Source organism: Denticeps clupeoides, chromosome 1 (assembly GCF_900700375.1).
Source record: "Denticeps clupeoides chromosome 1, fDenClu1.1, whole genome shotgun sequence".
NCBI lineage: Eukaryota > Metazoa > Chordata > Actinopteri > Clupeiformes > Denticipitidae > Denticeps > Denticeps clupeoides.
Window position 1 is genome coordinate 22,232,695 of NC_041707.1, and position 24,539 is coordinate 22,257,233.

The 24,539-nt window shown below is 40.5% G+C and overlaps 1 protein-coding gene across 1 annotated transcript in view; it reads left to right on the forward strand.

Annotated features, from left to right (window-relative positions):
• Positions 1-24,539, forward strand: part of pcxb (pyruvate carboxylase b) — a 126,312-nt gene that overhangs the window by 47,930 nt on the left and 53,843 nt on the right. Inside the window, exons 9-10 of the mRNA XM_028963971.1 lie at positions 3,993-4,155; positions 19,443-19,625. Coding sequence (XP_028819804.1) covers positions 3,993-4,155; positions 19,443-19,625 — 346 coding nt within the window. The remainder of the gene's footprint in view (positions 1-3,992; positions 4,156-19,442; positions 19,626-24,539) is intronic.

Genomic DNA, 24,539 nt, shown 5'->3' on the forward strand with positions numbered 1-24,539 from the left:
GAAGTCTGAGTTTGGTAGCCTGCCAGTGAAATGGTGAATTAAAACAACTAAAATAACTTTTAGCTATCAGTGGACAGCAAAATGTCATTGGTCATGTGTTAAATGTGACATTACAGGGAGTGCAGAATTATTAGGCAAATGAGTATTTTGTCCACATCATCCGCATGTTGTCTTACTCCAAGCTGTATAGGCTCGAAAGCCTACTACCAATTAAGCATATTAGGTGATGTGCATCTCTGTAATGAGAAGGGGTGTGGTCTAATGACATCAACACCCTATATCAGGTGTGCATAATTGTTAGGCAACTTCCTTTCCTTTGGCAAAATGGGTCAAAAGAAGGACTTAACAGGCTCAGAAAAGTCAAAAATAGTGAGATATCTTGCAGAGGGATTGCAAAGCTTCTGAAGCGTGATCATCGAACAATCAAGCGTTTCATTCAAAATAGTCAACAGGGTCGCAAGAAGCGTGTGGAAAAACCAAGGCGCAAAATAACTGCCCATGAACTGAGAAAAGTCAAGCGTGCAGCTGCCAAGATGCCACTTGCCACCAGTTTGGCCATATTTTAGAGCTGCAACATCACTGGAGTGCCCAAAAGCACAAGGTGTGCAATACTCAGAGACATGGCCAAGGTAAGAAAGGCTGAAAGACGACCACCACTTAACAAGACACACAAGCTGAAACGTCAAGCCTGGGCCAATATCTCAAGACTGATTTTTCTAAGGTTTTATGGACTGATGAAATGAGAGTGAGTCTTGATGGGCCAGATGGATGGGCCCGTGGCTGGATTGGTAAAGGGCAGAGAGCTCCAGTCCGACTCAGACGCCAGCAAGGTGGAGGTGGAGTACTGGTTTGGGCTGGTATCATCAAAGATGAGCTTGTGGGGCCTTTTCGGGTTGAGGATGGAGTCAAGCTCAACTCCCAGTCCTACTGCCAGTTTCTGGTACAGGAAGAAGTCTGCATCCTTCAAGAAAAACATGATTTTCATGCAGGACAATGCTCCATCACACGCGTCCAAGTACTCCACAGTGTGGCTGGCAAGAAAGGGTATAAAAGTAGATAACATTACATGGCCTCCTTGTTCACCTGATCTGAACCCCATTGAGAACCTGTGGTCCATCATCAAATGTGAGATTTACAAGGAGGGAAAACAGTACACCTCTCTGAACAGTGTCTGGGAGGCTGTGGTTGCTGCTGCACGCAATGTTGATGGTGAACAGATCAAAACACTGACAGAATCCATGGATGGCAGGTTTTTGAGTGTCCTTGCAAAGAAAGGTGGCTATATTGGTCGCTGATTTGTTTTTGTTTTGTTTTTGAATGTCAGAAATGTATATTTGTGAATGTGGAGATGTTATATTGGTTTCACTGGTAAAAATAAATAATTGAAATGGGTATATATTTGTTTTTTGTTAAGTTGCCTAATAATTATGCACAGTAATAGTCACCTGCACACACAGATATCCCCCTAAAATAGCTAAAAATAAAAACAAACTAAAAACTACTTCCAAAAACATTCAGCTTTGATATTAATGAGTTTTTTTGGGTTCATTGAGAACATGGTTGTTGTTCAATAATAAAATTATTCCTCAAAAATACAACTTGCCTAATAAGTCTGCACTCCCTGTATTTACATGTTGCTGAAAGCAGAAGTCAGTTCAGAAAAAAAAGAACAATAGTGATGGATTTTGACATGGAAGTGTATTGTTTTCACCATTGAAATTTATGACAAGATATCTTTCGCCAACGAACCTTTTTGTTGTGTCAAAACGAGTCGAGACAGAACGTAAATGCTGGTCATGTGAGGATAACTATAATGAAATAATCACACCAGTGGCAGGAACAGGACAGAGCAGGAAGGACAGGTTTGCATGACTTTGAATGGACAGGGGATCTAGTCCAGGCCTTGTCAGAAATATATCTTGTAATATTGTTGACAAATTAAAAACAAGATTAAATATGGCTTATACAATAATAACTATACTAAAATGCCCTTTATTACCAGTCGTTATTTCCTCACGTTTGATTGTGTTATTATTTTTATGCAGTGTATCTGTTTCCTGTATCTCCCATCCAGTCGCACAGATTACGTCACTTCCTCAGTATGCATTTGGGACATTAATTCAATTTCAGGATTCTTTTGATGGATGAGCAGGCGGCTGGGAGAAAATTACAAAGCGATCTTTGAACGCACTTTACTTACAATCAAATAGAAAAGAAAACAATCTGTGGTTGAAAAACATGGAACAAATCTACTGTGTCTGGAATGGATGTAGTGTTCTTTAATCTTTAAGGTAACAATAATATAATAATAAAATAATGTTGTTTCAATCATGGGAAAATGGGTTTGGCTGAAAGGAAATGTTGTTTTATTGCCTAAAACTAGACTAAAGTAATTCTGACTTTAATATGACAAAAATGCACAGTCTTATAGTAGAAAGGAACATGACTACAGTAGAGCAAAATCAGTATGGACACGACTAAGACTAATAAAGACTAAAAGGACAGCTTGACACAAAGACTTTTAAATCTAAAAGAGAGGGCACCAAAAACAGCTGGATTTGTTTACAGACGATATAGTTTTTACTGAGAGCAGCAGTAGTCCACAGTCCATGGTTCAGCTGCTAGTGAACATGGCCATGAAGCCATCCAAGCAAAAACACAGAGCGGCTCACTAATTTACATAATTATTATTATTTATTTTTTTAATGAGGCCTGAAATATTATATAATACGAATTAGGTTTGTTGATGAGGGGGTGACTAGCCTAGTGGGTAACACGCTTGCCTATGAACCAGAAGACCCAGGTTCAAATCCCACTTACTACCATTGTGTCCCTGAGCAAGACACTTAACCCTAAGTTGCTCCAGGGGGACTGTCCCTGTAACTACTGATTGTAAGTCACTCAGGATAAGGGCGTCTGATAAATGCCTTAAATGTAAATGTAAATGTATGTGCTTTTGTGGGTTTGAATAGTTTCGTCTTGAAGTCTAAATGCAGGTTAGGTGAAATATTCAGGCTAAATTGTAAACCTTGTGAGTGTTCACCCTGCAACCTTGTTCCCACATTCCACCTCAAGTCTGCACTACCCTTGCAGATAAGTTGTTTTTGATGGTAAATTGTCAACAAAATGTGTTCTGCGATAGCCAGTCTTTTCAGGAGCACTAGTTATATGAAGCTGTGTTTGGGAATATTGTGTATCCCTGTGTGCTCAGAATAGTGTTATTGGCTGTGAATTCTCTGCCAATCATAGCTGGGAGCAGTTGTTAGAACGGGCAGGTGAAAAGGCGTGGGAAGAGTGTCAACAGAGACAGACACCTGAGGCAAAACTATAATCGAACTAAATTGCCCTGCTGAAATGAATGAATTCAGACCCAAGACTCTAGGAGGAGGTTTTGGGGTTGGGGTGCATACAGATCGCCGGACATTAAGCCGTTTGTTTGTGGACTACACACGGTCGGTTTCAAAGGGTGCAGATGAGTTTGTTTAAATAAATTTTCATTGTTTCATAATTTTTTTCATTGTTACAGGTGAAAGGAGCAATTCTTCTCAAATCAAAATTGGTCCTGGGGTCTGCTTTTTTGATACTGTTATCTATTCAGCTTTGTCTTTCATAGGCTAATCAATCACTGAAGGTCTAAGGCCTTGTTAGTGGGTCTCATATCCAATGTTGATGCCTCATTTCAGTGCTCAAGCCTGAATTGGCTCAAGTTCATGGGCGTATTTACTGTTTTCCCAGTTTGAGGACTCTCCAAAGACTGCTGAGATGCACAGCAAATAAATAACCAAGGCTCTATCTATACATTAAAGTAACATTGCCCCAGAATTTCTATGACAGTTATGGATGGTCTTACAGCCAGTTTTGTTAAAAATGCTTTCCCCTTTCGGCATTTGCTCAGCATCCAGCATTTATGGTTGTGGGACTATATAGACAGCAATGCAGGATTGATGTGTATATGAAAAAGATATTAAACTCTTAATTTTTTAATCTCTCAGTGTGGACCTGGTTCACGCTCAGCTTCGTATATGTGAGGGCCGCAGCCTGCCAGAGCTGGGACTGAAGCAAGACAAGATCCGCATCAATGGTAGTGCCATCCAGTGCCGTGTCACCACAGAGGACCCTGCCCGAGGCTTCCAGCCTGACACCGGACGCCTGGAGGTACTCTTCCCTACCTCAAGAAAAGTAGATCTGCTGTAACAGTATATCAGGGGCTCCCTTCACTCTGAGCATGGCAGTACCAACTCATTCTCCATTCAGCAGACTTCAATTTCACTCCCTCTTTCCCTTTCCCTTTCCCTCCACCTCAACTTCTGTTTCTCTTAATCCCAAGTTTAAGGCAAAATCACTTTGTGGAAATGAATCATTGAACACGCATATCGATAGACATAGAATTTGGGGCGAGTGTTGGTGTTAGATGGTAGGACAGGCTGCAAAACTGCACAGATAAGTAGGGAAAAATCTTGTCCTTAACCTGCAGGGTCAAACCTGATGTTTTTCTTATGATATTCATCAATTTATTTTGGATTATCAGTGTTTGTCAAGAGGCCATGTCACTTTCACTTTCATGTCACTTATAGCGGTTTGGTTCCTTATGGCTGGTGTAGATATGGAAGTAGGATTTTTTTGGTGGTTGGCAGGTTAATTGAACCCTGACAGATTTGATGCACAAGAAAGTCATCATTTTTGTGTCCCGTGATGCAAAATAACCTCATTTTTTGGTTGTTGTAGTCTACCCTTCAGCTACAGCAGCAGTTGATCCAGGAGTATCTAGTCCCAGGAAGGGTCCCTCAGGACTCTCTAATTTCCCCACAGATGGGAGGGTGGTGGCAAAGTAGTCTTATATTACCCCGAGACTGCAATATTCTTTTAGATCCTGTTTTTGAGCTCTAGGTCACTCTATAACCACTTATAGATGTAAACACTATATATTTGTAAAATGTACAATGTAGTTTGTAGTATATACAGTACCAAAGTAAATCCATCATCCTTAAAGCTGCTGCACCCAGATATTTGTTTTAATGCATTACTAATGGAAGGTAATTAGGTACTGCATAAAATAAAGCTCATTATGCAATAATGTGGAATGTTGTTTTTAATAGTCACAAATATGTTCTTCTCTGACTTCCTGAGGCACTGTATAATATATGGACATGTGGGTCTGTGTCCCAATAAAGAGGTGCCCATCTGTTCATACCAAAATAATGATTTCGTTCCGCCACTTCATCTTGACCTTCACCGTTTGCTGTCTTCATCTTCGGCAGCATTTTCTTCAGTTCCACTCCTGATTAACATCCGTCTAATTCTCTCTCTGTATTATGCATTCATTTTCTGTTCCTGTTTTTGTCCTCATGAGGAGCTTTATTGGTGTTTTGAGCGGGAGGTATCCCGCCTCTGAACAAGTGAGCATCTTTGAGAAAAAAAAGAAATCGAAAATAAAAAAAGCACTGTTAAAAAATACACGGCCAAACAGAATCAGCCAAGGGTTGGATGAATAAGTTATAGCTGAAGTGCTCCAGGGAGGTCAATGTAGTTTGTGTGTGTGTGTGAGAGAGGAAGAGAGAGGAGAAGAGAGAGAGAGAGAAGGGCTCATTTTTCAATTTTGCTCTCTGTGTCTCCTCCATTAAAAAGCTCTTTAAAATGCAAGCGCCACCCCTCTCTCTCCACAGATTACAGCATTTCTGTGTTAGAGGACAGAGAGAGGGAGAGAGAGATAAAGAGGCAGTGGTGAAATGTTGGTAGAGGCCTGCTGTCTTTACTAAATGGAGTCTGGGACACATGTGGCGTAGACGTATCGACTGTAGATCGTTCTCTGTCACTGAGAGAGAAAGAGAGAGAGAGGGAGAGAGAGATGAGGAAGAGGTTGAGGGAAAAGAGGGAAACACAGTGATGGAGAGAGAGATGTTCCATTTTCCTATCCATCTACAGTAGTGTGCAGTTGAGGGAAGTTGAGAGAAGGGATGCTTAAGGATAAATGGAGATGGATGGATGGAGGAGGGGAGGAGCGACAGAACTGTTCTATGTTATAGGGGTTTTGATCTATTGAAAGAGATAAAGAAAAGAGATAGAAAAATATACCCCCCACCATATCAACCAGCATCACATGGAAACATGTGCTTTATTCATATACACACTCAAAGGGGAGATGGGAGCAAAAACTGCAGGTAGAATTTTTAGCAAAGCTAAAAGCTTAAAGTATAGGAAAAAAAAACATTCTAAAATAATCTCTAATGTACACATGCAAGGATAATAATGTATTTACCCGAACACACTGTCCCAGGGTGAAGGTTTAAAATGGGTGTTTGTCAGTATTTGTCACGGTAGGTGGTCATTTGGGACAGTAGCTTCTCTGGCAGGGTTCATACATGAATAATACAGTTTCCACATGCACTCTCACACACAGATCATATAACTGAAGACCACAGGCGGTAGCCAGTGCAAATAAACACACATGTGCTCTGTCATTTGAATAGCCTTTACTCATTATGTGCCTCTTCCATCTCTGTTGTTCAGGATTAGAGGATGGAGGCCAGTAGACGAGAGGGCACGTCTCTTAGTGAGGGCTGCTCCTTTAATTCACTGTTTCACCCCATGTCTCCTGTGCCCTCAATCAGCCAGCTACACTTTATACCCCCACCCCCCATATTCACCCCCTGCGGAGCGTCTCTCCTTTGCACTGCATTCTATTCCAGACCCCGCCTTCACCCTTTTCCCCTGCTTTAGTTAATCAGTGCTGATAGCATTACTAGGAAATACCAGGTCTCTGTCTCTCTTTTTGTCTCTGCATCCCCCTATATGTTTCTTGAACTCTTGAATTTCATTATTCCTCTCATATTTTTCTAACCCATTTTAGCATCCCATTGCTTTCTTGCCTTCAAAAGGTGTGCAATAAAGAGTAGAGCGTAAAAAGGAGAAGGTCATTAAAGGAAGTGCTGCTAGGGGGAAACATGGATTCAGGGTGTGTTTGTATGTGTGAGGGTGTTGATGTGTTTATAGTTCATGCACCACTAAAATGCTGCTGGTTTTTGATGATTAATGCCGCTCACCATTGCAGTGATACTGAATGGGGAATGGGAAGAAACAGACAGAATTGCATGCAGGGAGAAAGAGAGCCTTTCTAGGAAAAAACAAATTAAAGGAAGAAGTAGGGCCTTTTGGTTGAGAAATCTGTGTGCGTGCATTTAAACTACAACCATTCCCCCTTTTCTCCTCTCCCGTGACTCCATACTGTATTCTGAGGTAATTATCTGTACAAAATGAGCCCAGTGCACAGGTTCATCCCCTAGCTTTTCCTATTTAAAACACATCAGCAGCTCCCTCTCAGAAGTCTCTCATTTCTTTGATTGTCTTACATTTTCACCCTGTGAGCTTTGGGTTTGATACATATGCCTGGACCTTTTCTATTTAAATAGAGATGTGTGTTTGTGTGTGTTTTTGTGTGCGCGCGACATGTCTTTCCTTGCATAGCGAGCAGGGAATGTTCGTTGGAGTGACATGCTCCGAATGTCATGTCATGTCTTCAGGTAACAGTCTAACTGCAGCCTCTCTTTCACTCTCTCACTGTGTTTTTCTGTCTTTCACTGACACACTACCAACCAACCCACCTTGACACAAACTCCCCTTCTGCTAATTTCTACTGATGCGGATTCTGCTTTACATTTTCACCCTCGTGTTCATTCTCAATTTTTAAAAAGATGTTCTGCGCTTATGAAATGATTTAAACACTTAATTTTCTTTTACAGTTCAAGCTACATTTCCTCCTTCATCATAGTCATTAACAGTCTACATTTCCTCACCATGTTCTGTCCTATTTTCTTTCCCTTTCTTAACCCTCTTCCCATTTTTCCATATCATCTCCTGGCATCTACCCATTTATACTCCTGTTTTCATCCTTCTCTCTTTTCTCTCCATCCATGACTTCCTATTTTTTAGTTTTGGGAGCTCTCGTTTTCAATCTTGCCTTTTCCTAAAATAATTCCTTATCTCATTTTTTCTTGGGGTTTCTCCTTTATACTGCCTATATGTCAGTGTTCATTTCCACCTCGCTCTGTCCCTCTCCTTTGACTCCCTAACATATTTATTTCTAACAGGAATCTCAGTCCCTCTACTCTACTTTTTCCATTCTGTTAGTTTACTATATTTCCCACTCCTTCTTTCTCTTTCTCTGGTTTCTTTTGCTATCTCAATCTTTCATGCAATCACTCTTACTAGACTTTTCATTTACATTTATGGCATCTATCAGATAGTCTTATCCCTTTACAAATAACAATCAGTAGTTACAGGGAAAGTCCCCCTAGAGAAACTCAGGGTAAAGGGTCTTGTTCAGTCTTACCGGTCTGACAAACCCTAACCTCAAGCATGAGCAAAGCTGGGGTGCAGTACTCCTTCACTGTGTTCCACTTCGCTCTTCTTCTTTCCCCATAAAACCATCATCATTCATGAGGTCAACGTTGGACCTGTATGGGTCACAGAGAGTGGAAGTTGTTAGGAGGGATCCAATTACACCTTGCGATGTGGGGCTTGGAATTGATCCTCCTAGTCCCTCCCGATACAGAGAAGGGTTCCAATCAACTGTTTCATGTGTTTTTTTCTCATTACAGTAGTTAAAAATGATAAGTTTGCTCTTTTAAACTAGGCATTTTTTTTCTCTTGTTGGACTCTTTTTGGTTTGTTTGTTTGTTTGTTTGTTTGTTTAATTGTTTGTTTAATTGTTTAATTTTCTTTCCTTGCAAATTTTTTTCCCTGTCGGAATTTCCTATGCCTCTGCTGCCCCTCACTCTTTCTGGTCTATTTAATGTTCAGAGCCCACTCCTCTAAACTTTATTCTCTCCCTCTCTCCTCTCGTTTTTAGCTGAGACTGTGTCTGAGGCAATATTATTCAATTCAAGCTAACATATTTAGAGAGACCCCTTTCTCCTGACTCAGGACTATTACAGTACACCATAGAATTCCCCAGTTTCAGCCTTGAGTTACTAATGTTTGTGTATGTGTGTGTGTAACTAATACACACATGACGAGCAGAGTTGTATGTATTGCCTTTTGCCTGCTTTTGTGTATGTGTTTTTCTTCATTGTGGTACCTCTCCCCAGTAATATATTCATAAATTCCCTTTTAATAAACCCACCCAGGCTGAAGAAAGACTAATTCTATTGCCCAGTCAGTTCCCTCCAAAGGCCTGACCTCGTCTCTCTCCCTTTCTTTCTCTCTTTTCAAATCAGTTCTTTTGCTTCCTGAGGGTCCCCTCTTTTACTTCTTCCTGTTTGCCCTCTGATCCTCTGCCTCCTCACCTCCCTCTCTCCTGCCCTCTGCACGTGTTGGTGCTGCCAGAGAGGAAGTCAAGTGTTTCCTCAGTGAACAGGAGGAGGATCGGTGATAGAGAGAGAGAGAGAGAGAGAGAGAGAGAGAGAGAGAGAGAGCGAGAGAGAAAGATACGGAGAAAGAGAGAGGGCGGTTATCAGCTCAGACAGATGGGCAGCCTGTGCATTCGTTCCAAAAGAAATGGAGACCTCTGTGCAGAGGAGGGGGATGATGAACTAGAGAGGGAGATAAAAATGGAGGGTGAAGAAGAGATAGAGCAAGTGTGTGTTGTGCCTCTACACACAGTGAGTGTGTGGTTTGCGTGTATCTGTGCCAGTTCTCTTTATCTCTGCAAGCATTGTGTCTGCATGCCTGTGTCATCTGTGTGTGTGTGTGTGTGTGTGTGTGCTGCGTTTGAGGGAGGGTTGTGGTGCTCTGAAGATGTGTTGTATAGTGGGAATGGAACTCAGTGGAAGGTGTAAACATCAGTTCGAAATAAAAGAATGCACATAATGGAAGTAATCGCAAAAAAATCTAGATTTTTTTTTCTCAGCAGCTATAAGGAGCAACTACTTGGTGACATGGTGCTTGTTGTCACCACATTTTTGTCATGTAGGATTTATAGAAACATACCAAAAATATTCATGTTTAAAAATTATCTCTATCTCTAAGTTACTAAATACCCTAAAAGTCCAGAACTCCTTGTTAGTATAGTGGGGAGTATCCCCACCTGTCATATGGGAGACTGGGGTTTGATCCCCTGATGGGGAGGCAATGCCTGGGTGTTTTGGGGCAGTGGTGGCCTAGAGGGTAAGGAAATAGACCCGTAATCAGAAGGCTGCAAAGCACCGTCCCCACACACTGCTTCCCGGGAGCCTATCATAGATGCCCACTGCTTACCAAGGGTGATGGTTAAAAGCAGAGGACACATTTCATTGTGCACTATTTCACAAAGACTTTCACCTTTTTTGAATCCCAATAGTTTAATGGTATTTTTAAAATGGAGAGGAACACATAGGGATAATTGATAGCTCTCACGTACCCTGCTTCCTCATTCAGGATGATTTAAACATGCCCATTTCAATATATCACACACCCAGGTATCATCAGTATCATCCATTTGTCCTCGTTTATGCTCCTTTTCATACACATGTACACATAATACATGTAATACACTTTTCTACTGGGTATGTCACCACAACTTCAATGAAACCAAACATGCAGACATATTAACTGTACTTTAATTCAAGCATTCTGAATGGTGATGTAGTGAATAGAACATTAGCAAACAATCCCTAATATTATGTCTCATAAAGTGCCAGAACAAATATGTTAGTATGTATACAGTTATCAACATTCAGGTATAATGCAAATAGAAATACCAAAATTGTGTCCTTCTCAATGCTTAAACCATGTTACATATATAAGCTTTCTACACAACATGTTCACTCATATCACGGTAAATGAAAACCAAAGGTTTTGTTGCTTGCATGGCAACTCAGTAGCAGGTTTCCTATGAAGGTGACTGGACCCCTGTTCAGTTTCTAAAGACTCCCAACCTGCTTGTTACTCTTGTAAATCAAGTATACTTCAGTTAATCTAACTACAAATCTTTTGGTACATAATCATTTGTCAGTAGTTTTTTTTCTGGTCACTTGACTGATAAAACCTGACTGGGTGTCTTACAGGTCTGTGCACAGAACCATGAACTTCTTTGATTTTACTGAAAGACATGCTGAACATTGTTTTACATCTACTTCCATAATGGAAGTGCAGAAACACAATAGAGACTAACCACAGCTCAAGGTCAGAGCCCATATTAATTCCATGACTCAAAAGGAGTTGGCTGTTACTATAGCAACTTCTGGCAACTTCTTGCGTCAAGCCAAAGAAGTCACACCAACCACATCCTTATCCCTGAATGCCTTTTTATCCTGCAAAGAAAATCATTGATGAGATTATAAAACAAACTGCAGATGGGTCCCGGAACAGTGCAGATTGACAGGACTGAGCTTTTTCTACTGGTTTTGGAGCCCAAAGAGGGAGAGACACACTAAATCCTGTGAAGTTCTGAATATGGCCCAGCTGCTTTGTTTGCCTGAGTTCGGTAAGTCAAAAGGCCAATGTAGACATCAGTGCAAGACTTTTTTTTTAGCACAAACGCTGCACCCCCAGTCAATAAATAAAGCGTGCATGTCCTTGAAAGTGACCTTATTTTTAACAGGGATAAAGGAATAACTCAAAAAGAAGCTTCAGCTGCTGGAGTTAAGGTCAACAGAAACCACTCTTTTGACTCTTTGACTCTCAGTGCAACCACTGTTCTTCACTAAATTAAGTCTGGGACAAAGCAGATTTTATTTTTCATCCTAATATGTGCTACAGTGAATATGTGTTCGACCAAGTGAAGCTCTTCTGAAATGTATTGACTGAATGATTTGTCAGTTTCAGAATTCACACCACCTGCTTTTAACCCAGATTTACTGCAAACATCATAAAGAGAGTGGCTGTGAAGAGAATAAAATGCCACTAGAAACTGAACAAGGCACTTAGCTTGTAGGAGCCTGAAAAGGACAGCCCCCTTGTTTGGCCCATTGCCCTGAGGACCTTACTACTTCACTTAAACAAAAAAGAAGAGTTGTAGATGCAGTTCAGATATAACAGCATGAAGCATCTGGCCTAAGAAATAACAGAAGTTCAACAGAGGTGAGCAAAGAACAGGAAAAGACCTGTTGTATCCCAAGAATCAGTGGACAATAATGACGCAAACACATGGTTAATTAAATTAATTACTTACCAAGATTATGTATTAACAAATGAACATCCAAACTGATATGTAGTAGAATAAAACAGATTTTGAATCTGAAAGTAGTTCTGCCCGAATTGAACCAACACCGCTACCTTTACTTAAACAGTTATCACAATGCACAGTGCAATTTTCACAATCATATCCCACAAACAATGATTAATGTGGCCTATTATAGGACCATTGATGTGTTATTGGTGAACAAATTCTCTGCCTTGATACTAATGAATTCATTGCATCGTTACATCATGCTTTGCTGTTTATTTTGAGAAACACATTTTGTAGCTGAATAGAGACATTAGAGGTCTGATTATGGTGACAGCATCACCATAACATCATTGATGGTGTGTGGAAGAATTACTGATTGACTAGATTCATTATGTTGATGTGAATGTGGTGTTGGCACATTTGCAGTCGCGTTCGCTCTAAATTGTTGGTAATGAGAGCTGATTAAAATGGCAGCTAATAACAAGTCATTAAGGAAGCTCGTTGTAATGCAGTTTTCTGACTGATATGCACATATGGGTGGGCTTGTTTGGGTGCATGGATGGAGTTGGTCCATGTTCCCAGATGCCTTCAGTTGATAATGGCATTTTAACCTTATAATGCGATAACGCAACAAAAATTTTGCAGCTTGCAGATTATATTATATTTTTGCAAGAGAACTACTGTCCAAATAAATTGAAACTAACCACCAAATAATCTGCGAAACATTGCAGGGACTATGTTAGTGTGTTGTTAAAAGGTTTTCGTCATTGTATTTCTTCTGTGTGTGCATGCACAGGCAGGCATTGGTCTGGTTTTGGGTTGAAATGTGAGTCTCATTAAACATTAAAAAGCTTGTAATGATATTTGTGATTATGCTATTTGAAATTCGTTGGCATCCCATGAGCTTGTAGTGCATAGAGGAGAGTGGGTGCATTTCTGAAGGTGAACAGGAGTCCATGTGAGTGTGTGCTGGCCTTACTGCTGCGCCAGTCTGCCGAACCTGTTCCGCCACACACATAAATCCAAGAAGCTGAGGTAAACAAACTCAATGAGCTCCAGAGAGAGAGAGGAAGCAAGAAAGAGGAAGAGGCCACATATCCTTCTTCACTGTCGTCCCTTGTATGCCTGATGCAATTCATCATCCTGCTCAAGACATAATGAGCCAATCGTGACACGCAACTCCTGTTCGTTCGCTTCTATTTTCCTTCTCATCATCATCTGGTTAATCCCCCTAGTAACGCAACGGCGCAAAGATGTTAATTACACCATTGTGGCAGCAAGCACTGGCTCTTGTCACTAAGCCACACAAGCAACGTTGGGGGTGAATGGGTCCTGAGTGTAAAGAAACTCGTAATCTTTCAGCAGAGATTGAATGATGATAGAGACTGAAGAGATGAGAGCAGGCTCTCCCTGCCAAAAACAGCAGTGGAAACATTGCAGAAAAAGTAAAAAAAAAAAAAAAAAATGTGAATTGAGATGAGGCAGAAATTGAGATGTGCAAGAATGCAGATTAAAGCGAGTGGAAGTGTGCAGGGAAAAGGGAGATCTTTGAGGGCGTGAGCAGCAGATAATTGAAGCAGGATATAAAGAGAAGAGTGGGTGCGGGAGAATGGAGGGATGGAGGAAGAGTGGAGCGAAGAGAGGTGTGGTGACGATGGCAGTGAAACACAGCCCTGTGCTGACTGATCAGTAGCCGAGGTTTGATCAAAAAGTTTGCTCCTCTCGGTAAACCGCTGCGTCTGATGAAAAGCGTGTCAATTATTCAGCTGAGTGCAAGTGCCTGTGCGTAAATGTCACAGACTTGCACTCATGTTCAGATGTAGAGGGCGATTTGTGGATTGTAATGAGGTGTCACACTCTGTAAACATTAACGTGTAGACAAATGGAGAAATGTTCAAAGTGCAACAGACGGAAATCCTGCATGTCATGTCTTTGCTCTTCATTTTTCATTCCACCAGCCACAACTTCAGACCCTCGTCTCAGGCACCAGATTCCAATGGGTCTGGACTCATATGAGCTCTACCTTTTCTCTTTGCCTGGCTGGATAATTAGAAAAGAAAAATACAGAATTTTGTTTTAATGTTATGCATATCTTACTAGCAGCAGATAATTGAGTGGGGGTGGATTGTCTTTTTAAGCTTGCCTTGCATTTCCCATATTATATGTCTTGCTTAAACACGGTGAGAAATTTGTCAAGAAAATCTATGTTTTTGTTTATTGTTTGATTTATTGATATGTCCATTTGGGGTATTGTTGCTCAAACGATCCTTAAGCCTGAATCTTGGATTTAGTACATTTGGTCTTGGGAGGTAGTGTAAGCTTGCCTTGCTGTGTTTTCATTTATAGTCATCATTAATATTAATGCTAAAATGCTAAAATTTGGCACCTTTGGCCTTTCACCACGTATCCATGACCACAGCTCCATTATCACAGGTACAGAACAACCTCAAGTGTATTCCTGCTCTTAATTATCACTTCAGGGCACTTCATTCTTATGCCCTAGGATGGTATTTTTACCAACACTTACTGTATCCCAGGATGGAATACAATGAAGTGACGGAGAGAGACAGCGATAAAAGAATGAAGTGAGTGAAAAGAAAAGAGAGGAATGTTCGGAAAATGAGAGGGCGCGTGTCAGGGGTTGGAGAGGTTGAAAATGAATGATGAAGCAGAGCAATGAAAACCAGAGAGTGTGCGGCACATGTGTGTGAAAGCTGCAGACAGACAGAGAGAGAAATATATCTTGTTTAGAATAGGGTCATGGGTAGGTGAAATCTACCTGTGAAAGTGGTGGCCTAGCGGTTAAGGAAGCGGCCCCGTAATCTGAAGGTTGCCGGTTCGAATGGGTTAAATGCAGAGGACACATTTAGCTGTGTGCACCGTGTGCTGTGCTGCAATGTTTCACAATGACGCTTCACTTTCACTTTCAATTCTGAAATAACATTTGCTAACAGACTGTTAGTGCATGTTACTCTTCATTTTTGCACTGCCTTGGCTGATCTTCTGACAGGGCATTTTCCTGCATTGTTCTTCTAAAATATTATCCACTGAAGGAGTATGAGGTTCTTCAAGCTGGGTGAAAAATGGAAGAAGAAAAGAGACACTTTCACAGGCAGATGTTTAGCAGGTTGAAAAGCAGGTTAAATCGTTCAACAACATGTTACATTTACAGCATTTAACAGCGTTTTGCTTTGTTCAGTACTGATTCTTCTTCTGCTGCTTCCGGTGTGTTCCGGTGTGTTCTTCTGCTTTCGGGTTCTTCTTCTTCTGCTTCCGGTGTGTTCATATTACTTGTGTAGTCTCATCTTACTGGTGACTGGTGAGATAATTAATGACTAAAAAAATAAAAATGTCAGTGGTGGACTAGTCCATTGTTCTTCTCAGTCTCAGTCTCGCGGAGACATTCTCGATCCAACAAGTAACACTGTCAGCATGTCTGTTGGACTGGACACAGTCAACTCTTTTATTAGTTTTGTTAATATTGACAATTGTTAGTTACTGTTGACTTTTTTATATATATTTATATATTTAAGGTAAATGTTATGTTTTTAGTTATAATCTGATGAGGAATATTTTATTTTATGTTTTAGTTTACCCCTGAGGGATTGCCGTTTTATTGTGCATGTATGACCATAATAAATAAGTGGCACTGTTTTCAGATAGGGTAAGGTCAAAAGCAGACATCTTTGTCTTCAGTCATTTTGTTGGTGTGTAATTATTTCTGGCATCCAAGCTAAATAAGAATGAACTCTAATCCAGGATGGTAATTCAGCAGCCCAGGCACTGGCCAGTCCCTGGCCTCGCTCAGATTAACCCCTATATACAGAAAAAAGAGAAGGATATATTTCGAAGACTCCATTGCAGAATGTGCAGTATGGAAGGAGCGCAGGGATGGAGGGCTCAGGCGGAGGTGCGCTGACCCAAATTGGGAACCGGAATGAGGTGTGTAATGGGGAACATGAGAAGAGGAAGTGCTGAGAGGAGAGAGCAGGAGAATGGGGCCGAGTTGGCAGGCAGCCACGTTGGATTGTCTGGTTGCTGTGGCAACGGAAAAGGAGGGAGGCCGGGAAAGATTTGGGTGTGAAGCTGGACACTGTTTGATCAAGACGATCGCATGTAACCTGTACAACACTAATACACACACACACACACAATGCATATGTACACGTTGTGAGAGCTATCAGATCAACCTGTCACAAGAATTTTCATCGGAGCGTTTCACTACCTCCAATCACGGTCCCCAGGTGGCTGTTTCACATTTCCTGGCTGTTTCCCAACCCTCTGTGCAGTTATAAAAGGAGCTCTGAGTCGAGCAGTGTGTGTGGCGCATCTTTACATGTGGGCGTGTTTCATTTTTCTGTGTGCCAGTGTGGGCGGGCAATATGAGCTGAAGAATTGGAAGAAATGAGATGAGATTGAGTTGGTCTAACCCCTTGACCCCCTCCCTCCTCCCCCGGGGGCGAACGCGCCGCTCACGGTGCTGCGCACACATTACCAGGACCTGGGTGGCCGGCGTGGCACTGCTGCTGGAGTGCTGCACACCTGTTAATGTTCCCCTGACCACACACACACACACACACCTGCACACATACACACACATTTTTACACTATGTTCTGAATTGCTCTATTCTAATGAAAGTGAAAGCATCTTTTAAACGTAAAAAATGCTGAAATCTTTAATAGTCGGAAGCATACAGTATTCAGCCATACTCCAGATGCAGTAGACACACATGCGCACACTTTGTGGCAGAATAAAGGGGGGAGGCGTTTGACTTTTAAAAGCTTTCTATTCAACCACTCATGCCACTGGCAATGTTTAAAAAGGTTAAATCTGACAACCCTGTTCAGCCGGCATCAGCAAACAAATATCATCTCCATACCTGCACAGCAGTGCTCGCGGCCCTTTCAGAAGGCCATTACATTATTAGCCGCTGTATATATTCCACCTAGCCCGAAAAACCCATATCCGTCTTCCCCCTTCTGCAGCGCTAAGATCGCCGGCCTTGTCTCCAAGGACAACACGCCAGCGACACATGCATTTCCGAAGCTTGACGTGACGTATAGCACTGATTTAAGGTTAACAGGAGCGTGTTACAATGCTAATGAAGAAGAAGGCTAAGGTGATGGGGTAACTGTGGAATTTATACTTCTCTCTGTTCAGCCTTGGAGACAAATACATTTAGTACCTGGTGGAGGAATAAATCCATTTTCTCCTTCAGAGATTCCAGCTTAATTGGAAGACGTGAAAAGAGTGTATTAGGTGTGTTCCGAAAATCAGCTTCTGCGGAATATAATCATTATGAGGGAGTTAGATTCTCATTCCTGCTGCCTTTTCGAATGTAGCGCTGGATTCAGTTGGGTATCTATCAGCCAGATAATATGGTGCTTCATGGGCTGGTTAAAATGAGCCTTCAGCTTTAACCTTGTGCCTTTCTGAATTCTGATGTTGCTCTTCTCTAGAAAAAAAAAACAGTCCAATAAGAGCCGACAGTCAGGGGAAGTCAGTCGGCATTATTTTATTTATATAATTTATACTGCACATTTCAGACTATTTATGGCTTTCTAAACATTTAATTTACAGAGGCTTTGGCAATTGTCAAAAAGTAATTTTAAAGTGCAACTTGATAGAGCTTGAAATGGAAGGCAAAGCCAATGGCAGAATTGCTAAGCACATCTTTCCCCCCTAATATGCTAAGCTGAACATTTATCAGAAAATGTCTAATTTAATTTCTGTTAGATGGGGTGAGCGAGTGACATTTGATTTCTGCTAGTGGGTGTGAAACAGTTGCATTTGAAAATGTTTTGAGGGTCTCGTCATGTGTTTAATGGCTGATCAAGTCTGGCTTACTGAGAGCTGTATGTCCATTCAGTTATTGTTCAGGCAACAGACTTGCTTCACGGCTCTTTTTCTGGATGTTTTTTTCTCTACTTTTTCTGAGACTTGACAAACAACACAGCACACATCTCTATTCCTAGATCAACACTGGAACTAAACCAATAAAACTGGGTGATGAATGGGACCTCTCCCTCTTGCGCCTGTCTCTCTCTGAATGTCTGTTTCATGGGCTGCCCATGGCCCAGTTCTCTGTGATCCTGTAATTGACATTAAATCCGCAGCAACATCAGAAGTCTGTCTGGACCCTTTAACTGACACTTGAGACAGAATTGGAAGGAAACAGTTGCATGACATAACTTGCCAGTAAAAATGGAGATAGAAGAAGAGAAAAAAGGCTTGAGTGAGAGTTGGGTGAATTAAAGAAATAATGAATATAATTGGCATCAATTGTCCTCAATTATTTCCTAAAAACATGTCTGTTAGTCCAAAGTATGTACTGAAAATGTTTGAGATGGGAACCTTTTGTGAATCAATTATTCGCACAATTATTTGTCATTTTACAATTTTCTATTGTAAAAAAGACAACAGCATTTTTTACATCACTTTTTCATAAAACACACTTCATAAGTAGCAAACTGACATTCCATACCGCAACCCCCCATCACCCCCGTCTCACATGAAGAATCTTTGCTCCCTACATGAACTGTTCAACTGTATCATTACAATTGGCTATTAATTAGATGAGAGGCCATGGAACACTGGAACATAATGTAAAAGTGATGTTTCTGCTTTGAATGAACTACAATTTAAAGCATTTATTTTTTAATCCCTAATGTAAAATTACAGGTGAGATTTTTATAATAGAGTGTAGATTTGGTTAATTTGCTGGGGGAGTGACTCTGGATAATTGGATCAGTGAGAAGCAGTGGCATCTGCAGAAGGAGCTGAGATCTCATCATCTTGGTTTGTCTCTCTCTATCTTTCTCTTTCTCTTTTCCCTCTCCCCTCATTGATTCTGTTTTCAGAAAAGTATCCTTTAAAACCAGGGAAGGTCAAAGCCTGAAAGAGAGAAGGCGACGAATAAGAGAGCGTCCAGAAGATAGCAGCAGAGATAGAACGATATAGAAGTCGAGGAGTAGCATTGAACAGTGAGAGGACAGACCTGGCGCTTTTTTAATTACCTTGGCACTTGTGCCCTCCTTCTCCTTTTTAATCAGCTTGTGCCTCATACACCGGGGATTCTGTAGAAGTGTTCTGTGTCCGTGACCCCTCTTCATTCCCCCTCTCCTGGGTTCTCACAGTGTCCTTGAACGTGTCACTCACCCACATTCTGCCCTGTGTACTCACACCTGGAGTACTCTGTTTGAGGGATTGTGGCTGTGATAGAACTAAGCAGGAGAAGACTGTTTTAATTATAAAGATTGTTAGAGTGTTTAGTCATTTCGATTTTTGCTACTGATTTTTAACTGACAGCTCTCTCTCTCTCTTCTCTCTGGTTTGCTCTCTCTCTCTTCCCTTGCCCAGGTGTTCAGGAGTGGAGAGGGTATGGGTATCCGTCTGGACAGTGCCTCGGCCTTCCAGGGCGCGCTCATCTCTCCGCACTATGACTCACTCTTGGTCAAGGTCATCTCCAGTGGCAAGGACCTGCCCACCGCTGCCACCAAAATGAACCGCGCCCTCGCAGAGTTCCGCATCCGAGGAGTGAAGGTAGGCCTCGGCCTGAGCCATGCACCAAACCTCCAAAAGAATGAGCTTTTGTTCATCTGTTTGATCCTTTACGTCTGTTGTTTTCTAAATGTGTCCTAGAGTGTGTTCTTTCCTGATTAAATGCCTCCCGCTCTAAATAAGTGTCAAATGAGCTGGCTTCTTTTTATCTTTGTAAATGAAGGTAGCATGCTCCTTGTTTTTTTTTTGTTTTTTTTTTCATCAATATTTAATTTGCACTGTTTTTTTTAGTACTTAACGGACGCGCCTGACATGATTCAGCTTTCAAGTGCTCTGGCTTTGGAGAGGACAGGAAAAATATGAAATGCAGGCAGTCTGACTTAGAACAGGCTAGAGAAATTGTGGATCACAACACAAGATGCAACCAAACCTTCAAATTAAACCCTCTTTAGTTTAAGTTGCCCATCACTATGCCACATCAAGTTTTTGATGTCTTTGCCTAAAAGGAAATAGTTTTTATCTGTTCCGCTATGTTCCTTGTTCTTTCATTCTATAGTGTGCTTGTTTGTAAGTATGATGTAATAATGCCTAGAACTTATTGGCACGGGTACTTAATTTTGTGGGTGATTTATATGGAAGTCTTGTCCTTTAAACAAAAATTGTTCTCAAATACAGCTTGTTTACTTCCTGTGTTGGTCAGACGGCTGGTCAAGATGCAGCACCGGGGTGCGGCCCCGCCCCTTCCAATTATCCAAATGAGAAATACTACCTGATATGTACTGTATAATAATTGTGTAAACAAAGTACATTTGTTTACACACACTTCTTCACCCTGTAGCCATCCAATTACCTTCGAGTGTGTTTAAACTGTATTTATTGAAATTCATGCTCCATGTCTACTTCCGACAGCTGGGGTGCTGAGAGTCTCAAACTTTTGCTGACCAGGTGACCTGAGGCGGTGATTTAATTGGCAGGTTCTAAATTTTGTCTTCTTTGCTTTTTAAGTTTTGTTTTACTTGATTGGATCATTTTCGACTGCTGTTCCTTTTTCTACATGTTAGTTACTGCAGTTTAAGTGGACCTTTGGAAAATCCTTTTGTTTCTTTAAAGAAAAATAATTTAATGCGACGTACAATGGAATTAAAAATTATGATAAAGAATGGAAGCAGTATGTAGCTGATGGAGGCTTCTCCAGCTCTTGCTTGGAGAAACTGAGAGAGTGTTAATGAGAAGTTGATTGAAGGGATCAAGCAGATTTTTTGCCACATATTTTTTTCCCTGTACACACAGGTCACTTAAATGTAAATTGATAGCAAATGCATGACAAAAAGAGTCAGTGATTGTCTCAGCATATGAGATGAAGAATTTGCACCAATTAGCCAGTCCATGTCTCCATGACTCTTTGGCACTCAGCATCACTGCTATGTCCGCCCACTCTTCCATCATGCTCATTAGAATCAATGCAAAGACAGGCTACTGGAACCTGAAAAATGTCAGTGCCATGGCGTAACAGCATGGGTGCAGGATACCCAGACAAGATGTGGTAGGAGAGGTGAAGTGTCAGGTACAGTTTGCTGATACATAGAGGGTGGTACGCTGGAACATTAGTTGTCCCTCAGGAATTTATCTTTGTAAGCTATTTATTTAATAAAACCATTTAGATGAATCAGTTTTAAAAGTATTATGTCTCCATCAATACCAGACATTTTTAGAGATAAATTATTGTCAGACTGCCAGTCCAGACAATAGACTTGAAGCTAGTGTAAATAGATTATAACATTTTAAATGACAAGAATGCTTGAAATCACATAACACACAACAACAACAACAACATTTATTTCTTATATAGCCCAAAATCACTTACAGTATGTCTCAATGGGCTTTGACAGGCCCTACAGTTGACACCCCCCACACTTGACCCTTCTGCACACAACACATCCATAAAGTATTAACACATGGTCAATTAGCAATAAGATATTTTCAGCCAAATTACAGGATAGAACTCAAAATTTATTTGCCAGTACGAATGCCTTTATAACGGCAAATAGTCCCCTGTGTTTAAGAGCAGCTCCCACTGTCCATACAGCACAGTCACTGTGTCTCACCTCATCGCTGTAGAAGAGCCATAGTCTGCACTGCTTACTGTGGTCAAAGAATCTAGAAAAAGCAATAGGCTCCAACCGCACTGTGGTCATCTAAGTAGTATGTCATCACACAATAAAAATGTATTGTTTATTTCTGGATTAAACCGTGAACACCACATGTTATGTTAAGTAAACATATCATGCCAGTTTTTATGGCAATGAGTAGTTACAGGGACAGTCCATCTGGAGCATGGGGGGACCTATGGTCCTATGGACCTACAGTCTGTTCATCTGGTTCATAGGTGATGCAGTTTACTTACTAGGCTACTACCACCCATGAAGTCACATACTTGTGCATTTTAGCAGAAATAATCCTCAATATTCTAATATTGAATCTAAGGCTAATATGATCTAAAAACCCTCAGTCATTTGGCAACAACTAAGTGTCATTTAATAGACAAACTGGAGTAAATTTGATTATTTTTGAATTAGGGTATTATTTTTGGTCCGGTCATTTGCAAACATTTAAAAACATGTATATATTTTGTATGCTGAGCATTTGGTCATTTGCTTTTTATACCTTTTTGATGGAAGAGACCCATGCAGAGCACAACTCCACAGATACAACTTTGGGGGTGTGATCACAGCACCACCATGTATCCCAATTCTATTTAATGCATAATTAATTTAGAATTTTAGGTGGTCATCATAGTGAAAGTTTTTTCCATGCTTAATTTCAACAGATGAGTGTGATATTTTATAACATATAAACCATATACTTTTAGATTGATAGATCATTTTGTTCAGTATGCTGTTTCCTTGCAAATACTGATTTGAGTCAGATGTTCACTGGAAGTTTTGTACACATAAGATGGCATAATAGCCTGTTTGGTTTTCTCTTTTACAGTTTTAAATGCAATTTCCTGGCTGTGCTGTGTCAGTAAACCTGTGGTAATGGTTTCTTGGTTCACTACATTGAACTTCTCTGAAATGTTTTATGCTTAGCCAGGTTATGCTTTAGCACTTTAGTTGTGCAAGGCTGTAATTTGAGCAAAAACCGGAACTCTACTACATGAACTAGATTAGACACTTTCATGGTTTTGTTCATTTGTCTCATTTTGAGGAAAATTTATGAATAAATACTGAAGCTTTAATGTACTTTTACCTTACTTGCTCTAACCCTCATTGAATGCTGCTCTGTGAAAATGTTATTTATTTTACAGTTTGTGTATATTTAATCAGACCACAGCATTTCCCACTGAAAATTAGTATTGAGTCTTAAATGCTGGCTTTCTTGCCAAAGAGAAAAGAACATTTTATGATTCCAAATTGTTTTTTTTTTTTTTGTTATCTCAAACTCGTTCATTATTAGATTGTTTCTTTTGTTCATGAGTGCATCCCTGCCTGGCTTGACCTCCTCTTCTCTTTATCCTCTCAGCTCTTTTTTTCCATCAAGGATTTTCTCACATTGATCTTCATCTATTTCACTCTCTCTCCTCTTGCTCTCTCTCTCTCTCTGCTCTCTTTCCTCCTACACTGCACGCCTTTTTATGGTGGTCTTTGCCAATCTTCCTTTCATTCTGTGAATTTGTCCCCCTCCAGAAGTCTCGCCAAAAACCTAATGAATACTGTTCATTCTTGTGCGCTTCTCCTCATCTCTCATTCCTGCACAAGGCGGCAATGTTCTGGTTGAAGGGAAATTTATATACATTGCACATTAATGTACAGTGCCCACAACAGTTCTCTAAAATGATTTTTAAAAATCCACTTTTCCTGAAGTAATAAAAAGCACCATTATTGACAACTATAGTGAAAACGAGGTAACTAAAGACCTTAAAGTGTAACATTTAATGCATGCATTTACATTTAAAGCATCTCATGCTGTAATTCATGACTTCAACAGCTGGGATACATATTTGAATTTTGACCTTCATAAGACAGGAAATGGTCAAAAATACTGTAAAAATGTATCTAAGAGGACCCACATTTGATTTGTTGCCATGTGTAACGAGTATGACCGTAATAGAAATCTCCAGGAATCACTGTAAGTGTACTGGAAAAAAAGGAAAAATGTTGGAGTTCCATGTTTTCACTTTTTTTCCATTAGAAAAAAGTCTCAGTAAACCATAAGCACCTAGTATTTCACTGATCTAAACCACATAAAAACCTTTAATTACAGTGCAGAAGAGAGTGTCTAGGACCCTGGATAATCTTGAAAGGGTCTGTAAAGAAACATGGTCTCAGATGCCCATCTTTGTAATCTTTCCTTTCAAAATATTAAAGCAGATGACTGGCTGTCTGGGTGCCAGCAATTGTGGCACATGCATTTTGTTGAAAAGGTCTTGATTTTCGTTTGAATCTGAATAAATTTTTTTGTTTTTTTCTATTTTTTTAAAGAGCTACTTTACCTTTTTTTCATCTTTGCAGGGGGTGAAGGGCACGACACATCCCATTCTACACATCATTTGATAAAGCCTAAGCTTTGAAGCTCTTCTTCAACTGGAAGTGTGGGTTAAAGTTGCGTTTAGTGGCTGCGCTGGGTTTTGAATTGTTTGTTTAAAAATTCACATTCCTTATGGCTTCTGATCTTACACTCATAACTTTCCACACAATTTAATTCAAGCCATATACACATTGCCATTTAAATCATTTACCATTATAATTTATTCATCCACTGCTCACATTATACATTTCTCCACATTTCTTAATTTTTAAATAGCTAAAGTCCAGAAAGTCCCTCAAATTTATTTAACGACTTCAGTGGCTGCCATTATGGATTTTTGTCTAGTGTTATATTATAATAACGGCCCATTAGCTGTAAGCTATGTGTTCCTTACAAAATAGCACAGGGATATATTAAGCAGGTGCTGTA